Below are 8,038 nucleotides of genomic sequence, written 5' to 3' on the forward strand. Positions count from 1 at the left end.
GGTGCTAGAATAGCTTTTCACTTTCCTCCTGAGTTAAGGCAAAAATAAAATACCTTCACTCCATGTAAAAGCATGTCATTTGAGCCTTGGATTTGAGTGTGATGGACTCCAGGAAAAAGTGAACCAAGTGCCCCGCTGCTCCGTGTGACAACACCAGACCCATGGGTCTGTGAGGGGATGTCACCCTCGAGCAGGGATCTCTCCTTCTCTGCCCATGTCCACCCTCCTTCTGGAGTTTTGATCCCACCCGGCATGGAATCCTTCTCTGGCAGCCTGTCCAGGAAGCGGGAGAGAAACTTCCACGGCCTGGCCTGGCAGGTTGGGACAAGGGCTGAGCTGAGCTGCTCTCTGCTGACTGCCCTCAGACCTTCTTCTGGATGCACTCCACTCAGAAGATGGGGGGTGGGCGGAGACGGTCTTGAACTTCTGTGGTGGGGACATCCCTGTGTGTGCCCTGCCCCATGGCCTCTGATCATTTCATGGCCTCAGGGCTGGAGGGAGGCAGCTTGCTTTCTTTGCACTTTCTGTCTGTACATGTGGGTAGGAAAGCATGTCTATGGTCTGGGTGCGTGGGAAGAGAGCATGTTCTAGAAGGCGCAGTTCAGAGATGGTGGCGCTTGCCACCTTCTTTCAAGAACCCAGTTCTTGAAGCAAATATGAAATCTCACTACTAAAATTTTCTGCTGCATTAAAGGATTTCTTTTCCTCCTTGCATCCAGTTGAAATAACATGGCAGAGGGGTTTGGAAAGGAGGGAGGATGCTCATTTAGGTCTTTTCATGTTCCTGCTGTCTGAGAGGCATTAAAAGATTAGGCTTGAAATGCACTTACTGGAGACAGTGATGAAATCTTTCCCGAGGGGGCTTCAAGCCTGCTTAAGCGTCCGGTCTTCTCCACGGACGAGCGTGCTTCTGGGAGGGTGTCCTTTCTTGGAGCAGCAGATTCGGAACAACCTCCAGCTGAAGCACCGCATGGATATTCTCCCTCGCAGAAAGGCCAATCCTAATCAATCAGCGGCCCAGGATCTGGAGAAGGAGGGGCCCTGGTTGTGTGACGGGACCCGGCACATCGATGCCCGTGGGCAGGAGGCTCCCTCTGCCTATATCGCTGAGAGTTCCACCTCTGGCCACCTGCAGGAGTGGAGCCCAAGGCAATGATGCTAAATAGTTTATAGTCGAGGCATATGCCACTGACAGATGTGGGGCTGCCCAAACCTGCAACCTGCTGAGCCCCAGCTATCTTGGCCAAAAAAAAAAAAAAAAAAAAAATGTATGGAATGCCCCTTAGCTGCCAACTGGGGTTTTCTGCTTCATCGGCTGCCTGTCTCTCAGAAGGACCGTCCGTCTGCTGTATCGCTCTGCTCTGATGCCGTCTGCCCATCTGGAGCCCCAACCCCACCCCCGATTGGTCTCCACCTTCTGCTTTCTCTTCCCCACAGACAACTTGAGGTGTGTTGGAAGGGTGATGCTCTCAGTTCAGGCCCCGTGAGGCCAGTTCTCCCCATCAGAGAGTCCTTCTCTTGTAGAACCTTCTGGAACGCCTAGGGCCATCTCATTGTCTATGCACAAGCAGGAGTGAGCTGAAATCAAGAAGCCGACTGTTAGTTTCCAAGGGCTGTCTTAACCAATGATCTCAAACTGAGTTGCTTAAAACAGAAATCTATTCTCTCAGTTCAGGAGGCCAGAAGTCTGAAGTCGAGGTGTCGGCAGGGTTGTGTTCCTCTGGTAGGCTCTACGGAAGGATCTCTCCCTGCCTCCTCCTGGTTTCTGGTGAGGGCTGGCATTCCTGCTGTTCCTTGGCTTGTGGCTGCATCACTCTGATCGTTGCTTCTGCCTTCATGTTACTTCTTCTCTCTGTGTCCCTCCGTGTGTTCTCTCTTCCTAGGAAGACACCACTTTTTGGAAGATGATGTCATCGCGAGATCCTCAACTAACCCTATTCCAGATAAGGTCACGTTCTCAGGTTCCAGGTGGACGTACACTTTGCGGGTCCCCCATTCAACCCACCACACTGATTTTTAGGGACATTTGTTTCCCATTATACACACAAATACTTTTTTAAAAAGATTTTTTTATTTTTTTAAGTAATCTCTACACCCAACATGGGGCTCAAGCTCATGACCCCGAGATCAAGAGACACACACTCTTCCAACTGAGCCAGCCAGGCGCCCCCACAGATACAATCTTGAGGAACATATTTGGGATTGTTTTTCATTTTAGCACATTTTTTAAATTTAGTGTTTAGACGTGTAACAATCACATGTTGCATTCTTTCCACGTCTAACTCTTTTTGTAGACTTCATTTTCAGTGACTGCCTCCTGGTCTGCCAGGTGAGTGGCAGGACAGCCTAGCGGTTCGGAGTGTGGGCTCGGGAGCGAGGTGGCCCGTGTTCGCATCCTGCCCATCTCTCTTGGGCTGCTATGGCCTGTGTCTTCTCCAAAATCTGATATTGGAGTCCTAAGCCCCAGTACCTCAGAATGTGACTGTGTTTAAAGATAGGACCTTTAAGGAGATAATGAATGTAAAATGAGGTCATTGGGGTAGCCCCTAATCCAATACAACTGGTGTCCTTCTAAGAAGAGGTGTTTAGGACATAGACACACACAGAGGGAAGAATGTGTGAGGACACGGGGAAGACCACCACGTAGAGATCTTCCTCGACTCAACATGGAGGTGCATCCCGACAATAAATGGAAAATACTGCAAGTTGAAGATGCTATTAAACCCGTCTAACCTACCGAACCTCACGGCTTAGCCTGGCCCCCTTGAACGTGCTCCCGACACTTACATTAGCCTACGGCTCATTGAAATCATCTAACACAAAGCCTGTTTTACAATGAAGGGTTGGATATCTCACATAGTTTATGGAATACCGTACTGGAAGTGGAAACAGAACAGCTGTATGGGCGTAGGATGGTTGTCAGTATGAGCTGTTTGCGCCCGTGATCACAGGCAGCATCACCAGAGAGGATCCGACCACTTATCGCTGGCACGGGAAAAGATCCAAATTCGACATTCGAAGTATGGTTTGTGCTGAATGTGTGTCATTTTTGCAGCAGTATAAAGTCAAAAAATCGTAAGTTGAACCCTCCTCAGTTGGGGGCCATCTAAATAAGCCAAGGAGAGAGGCCTCAGAAGAAACCCACCCTGCCAACACCTTCATTTTAGACTCCCAGCCTCCAGAAAGGCGAGGAGAGAACTTTCTTTTGTTTGAGTCCCGCAGTCTGTGTTACTTCTTACGGCAGCCCCAGCAGATGAATGCGCCGCCCACGGGGGCAAAGCACTGAACCTCTGAGGCCTAGTTTCTTCTTTGCAATCAGGTCTCATAGGGTCTCAGTGAGGATTAAACAAGAGAATGCTCCGTGCGCGGCCTTGCGCTGGGCTGGAAGGTGCTCTTGGTGGGGTTGGTACCCCCTTGGTTCATTTCGCCAGCCCTCCATCCCTGCATGTCGGGTGGTTTCTGTTCATTCACTGGGCAGGTATTTACTGGACCCTGGTCGCGGCCATTTGCCCTGTGACAAATAAGGGTGTGGCCTGCGGTCAGCAGCTGGGTATGCTGCCTTTGGCCACTTTCTGGGAAGGGAATTTTTAGGAGCATTCTCTATCCTCCAAGCCATTTTCACTGAGCACCCCCAATGGGGGGGCCCTGGGATGGGAGCACCCTGTTGCCATACGCTCCAAGGCCAGTGCCCAGGAGCCCCTTCGCTGGTGGCAGCGATGAGCTATTTAGGCAGCTCGCAGCCCCGGAAAATCTGGCCATTGGGAGCGATATCATTTTGCTTTTTCCTTTTCCCATAGGGGTCGGATGGCTGCGGCCACCACCTGGTAACTGCACAGCTCCAAGGGGCAGGCGAAGGCCCCTGGTGGAGGGAGCCCCAGCCCGAAAGCCTTCATGGGCATTTCACACCTGCCCATGGCAGGGAGTGGCCCTTACGCTCCTGTTAAATAGTTGGCGGCCCTGTCCCCTCAAGCTGGCTGGCAACCGCGGAGTGCCGAGAGCCTGCGGCCTCTAGGGATCTCCCGAAGGCCGAGTCCTGCCCACCGCCCAGCCCAAGCCACCCCCTGCCCTCTGTCCCCCGCCTCCTCCGTCCTGGGGAGCCTTTTTCTTCTCTTCTTTGAAGTGTGAGCCTCTGAGCCACGGCAGGCAAACAGGATGTCCCACTCCCACACGCAGAGACTTCAGACGAGACACTTGGGTCGAACCGCATCCTGCTGGCGGTGGTGGGTCCCATCTGCTGCGGACCTGGCGTGGGAGAGGGTGCAGGGCTGAGAGCAAGGAGGGGTCCTCACGAGGCGGCTTTCGTGAGTCACTCGGAGCCTCGCTTCAGCCTCCCAGCTAGGTGGGCATGTCAAAGTGCCCTCTGGGAGCTCTATGCTTGGAAAAGCTGAATAACGCAGGTGGTGAGGGATGGTTACACCTGCACAGCACATCTGTGGGAGGCCGCGGAACGATAATGGCATTCCTCGTCCCCCGCCTTGCCCTTGGCTCTGCTTTTTGTGTTTTCTGGGAGTTTTTGTTGTTGTTGTTTTAAAACGAATGCTTTCTCCAAACCTCAGCAAATCAGTCTCGGATTGCAAGATTGCTATAGAAGGAGGTGATGGCCAAGGAGAGGCACAAGGTGGGAACTTACGGAGGTGTGCTCTTCCTGAACAGCTGCAGATCTGAGGCGGGACTGGAGCGACACCCAGGGAAGGAAGGGCGGGCACTAGTGCAAGAGTTTAAGGAAAACACAAAGCCCTAAATCTTTCCCTGAGCAGTGGACTCTGATGATAGCAGAATGATTTAGGCACTTCTCTTTGTGGGTGAAGCCATCTTGGGGGAAGGAAGGTACAAAGGCAGAAGGTTCCAGGTCTCCCATCCCCCTGGGAGGTGTTTTGAGTCCTTCGGCTCCATCAGACATTCGGTTTCAAAATAGTTTGCGTGTGTGTTGGGAGAGGTCAAATTTAAAAGGTGTCAGGGTTTTACCACCCACTTGATAACCCCACCTGGCTGTGAGTGACATTCTAGACACCTCTGGAACTTTCCACTTGTTGAGCCCATCATAGTGCAGGAAGCGAAGACACCAGGGTGCACGGTGTGGATCTTTCATCTGCAGAATGTCCTGAAAATTCAGTTGAGAGGTTTGAGAGAGAGAGGAGGAGGAAGACTTCTCAAGAGACGGTACTCCGCAACAGCCGGGAAAAGCTTCTCTTTTCTCCACCAGTTTTGTAGGGCAAGGGAGGAGGGTGGCAAAGGGTCGCGTAGGAGTGGGGGAGGGAGGACGCTGGGAACAGGGACCACGGCTAAGGAGAGGGGGCAATTCTCTGGGGACCTGTGGTGCAGGAGGCAGCCCTATAATCCAGGATACTTAGGCTCCATCCGGGGTCCTCCCCTTGTACCTGCAGAACATACCCGAGAGTCATCGCTTTCCCAGAGCCATGCTCCTGGGCTGAACGAGTGTGCAGGGGTCCGCATGCTGCAGCCAGCTGCTCCTTTAATTAGGGCCTGTTCCCAGAGCCTCTCCTCGCTAACAGGGTCCTTTCCCTCCCCTGCCTGCGTTAAAGAAGCCCCATTTTGTTTCTTGGCATAATAACAGGTTTATTTGAGATCTTGGATGCCGGACTTCCGGGGGATTCTTAACAATATTGGCATCATCTGAGAGGACAGTGGCCTTTCCAATAACCACCCTCTCTACAGGAATGGTTTCTGTTCTGCCATCTCAAGTTTCTGGAGAAACACATCCCTGTGTTATCCAAATAAAGTGGAGATTCTTAACGGACTTCTTGACACAAGGGTATGAATCAGTGCTGTGTGCAATTATACTTCCGAGGAAGATAAAGGTAGATTTGTTCGTGTGGCTAACTATTATATTCCGTTGAGACGGTCTCATAATGACCAAAAAACCATCCAGGAAATTTTCCTTGCCCAGCACGTGACTTACTAGCTTTGTGTGTTTTGCACATAGTTGCCTTCTTTGGCACATGATAGGTATTTAATAAACATTTGGTAGAATGACTCATGGTCTGATTAGCCTCAACTTTTAGACTCTCTTTTTCTTTCCTCCTTAGATCTTCAACCTCATGAAGTATGACAGCTACAGCCGCTTCTTGAAGTCTGACTTGTTTTTAAAACACAAGCGAACCGAGGAAGAGGAAGAAGATCCCCCTGATGCCCAAACTGCAGCTAAAAGGGCTTCGAGAATTTATAACACATGAGCTGCCAAAGAGCTGGCAGGACTGGTGGCTTTCAGAAGCGAAGGAACTCCCTCTCAGGACCGCGCAGGGTTTATAATTGCTTTGTTATCTGTAAGGACTGAAATGTACAAAACCCTCCCATGGGATATGTGTATTTTATTAACTGCTTGACCATGAGTTTTGCATGATGGCTAATCTTACATAAAAAAAAACAAATAGCTTTGAAGTTTTAGTTCACACACACACACACACACACACACACACACACACACACACAAGCAGAAGAGTCCTTAAACACTGGATACTTTGAGCATTTTGTAACTTGATTAAACGTCCTCTGAGGCCACCAGGTGAAACTTAGAGCCACCTGTTACCTTTTAAGTCTTTGCCTGGCCTCTGGGGGAGGGGTCATGCATGTCCACAGATTCACTTGGCAAATGAGCTCGAGAATGAGTTGATCTGACAAACTCAGGCCCCTGGGAGTGTCGTCTGTCAGGCGCCTTTTGGTTAAATACTTGTCAAGAGTAAGTTCGGGGCTGGGAAAAGAAAAGTCATCACTGACAGCCTCTATAGATTTGGGGAGCTGTGTATGAGCACCCTCGGAGGGTTATTTCTTATGTGTGGGTTTGTCCTGGCTTTGCCTACAGTCCGTGACATGTCATGAAACACAGATAAATAGTTCATCTTGACAGAAACAAGATCTCAACCCGGAAGAAAGATAAATGCAAAATTTCTCAGGGTCCCCGCGACAACGCAAGGTGGTATTGAATGAATTGGCCCGTGCCGATGACGGAGTTGGGGGGATGTTCTGTTCTCCCATAGCCCGTCTGGGGACACATTGGAACCCTTTCTCCTCTGCCCTACCCTTTACTGGATTTGTTAACTCCGGGCTTGGCACTCCAACAAGGGGAAAGAAATGCTCTTTGAAAGTCTCTTCTTGGGTGGAGAGGCTGTGAGTGAAGCCCTGCTTGGCCCGGGCTGTGCCAGCCGGCCCAGGAACCCGCCCCCCCCGCCCCCGCCTGCCGCCCCTTTGCGAGCAGAGCCCAAGGTCAGGCCCGGTTCCCTTCTGCTGCTTGCTCCCACCATCTGCTGCTGCCAGACCTCTCCAGCATGTTTGCCAAACCTTTAGCTCCTGTTTGTACAAACAGAGCAACCAGACTGTTACTTGTGAGCTTTCCCACTCAGACTTTTCCATTTGCAAAATTCCCTGATGTCGAGGGGGACTGCGTAGTTTATTAATCACACCAGGATAGTTTTGAGAGAGAAGGGAACAGAGTTTAGTCCTTATGGGATAATGGGCAGAGACAGGTTCTGTTCTGAGTGAGCCAGTTTGCGACGATGACCCTCCCCTCACAGGAACCCCTCTGCTCTTCCCCTGATTCCCCAGCGTCATTGTCCACTTGCTGTGGTTGAAGGTTTCCTGTCTGTCCATCTCGGGCCTGGGGAAGGGACAGCCTTCATGGAGCCATTCATTGCTGAGAACCAAGTCACCCGACTGAGCATTCATCAGAAACGGCAAATGTTTGATCCCCTTACGGGGGTTCCCTGCCTTCCCCAGGACATCCCAGACAGGCTCTCTCTCCCTGGGACGAGGTCTTGTCACTGAGACAGACAAGCAAGGGACACGCCATCCTCTATTTGCAATTTGCGGTTTCCTAACCAGAAAAGTGCAGGGCTGCACACCCACCACACCGCACCATTGTGGAGCGAGGGTAACTTGGGGTCCCCAGAGGGTTGAGCAAGTGGCTCGGTGCTCCCCTGGGAGAGCCTTGTACGGGGCACTGCAGCTGGGCCGGGAACCCTCTTACTGGGCTCCGAGACCCTTTAGAGTGGTGGCCGCTTTATAAGCACCTGAATAAAGGAAA

General features: G+C 51.4%; 1 protein-coding gene across 1 annotated transcript in view; it reads left to right on the plus strand.

Annotated features, from left to right (window-relative positions):
* Positions 1-6,393, plus strand: part of RGS10 (regulator of G protein signaling 10) — a 36,552-nt gene extending 30,159 nt beyond the window's left edge. Inside the window, exon 5 of the mRNA XM_028121738.2 lies at positions 6,048-6,393. Coding sequence (XP_027977539.1) covers positions 6,048-6,194 — 147 coding nt within the window. The 3' untranslated portion in view covers positions 6,195-6,393. The remainder of the gene's footprint in view (positions 1-6,047) is intronic.
* The last annotated feature ends 1,645 nt before the right edge of the window (positions 6,394-8,038 follow it).

This window comes from Eumetopias jubatus, unplaced genomic scaffold, assembly GCF_037043125.1.
Source record: "Eumetopias jubatus isolate StellerSeaLion01/CBP00866 unplaced genomic scaffold, mEumJub1_p1.0 scaffold_17, whole genome shotgun sequence".
NCBI classification, from domain to species: domain Eukaryota; kingdom Metazoa; phylum Chordata; class Mammalia; order Carnivora; family Otariidae; genus Eumetopias; species Eumetopias jubatus.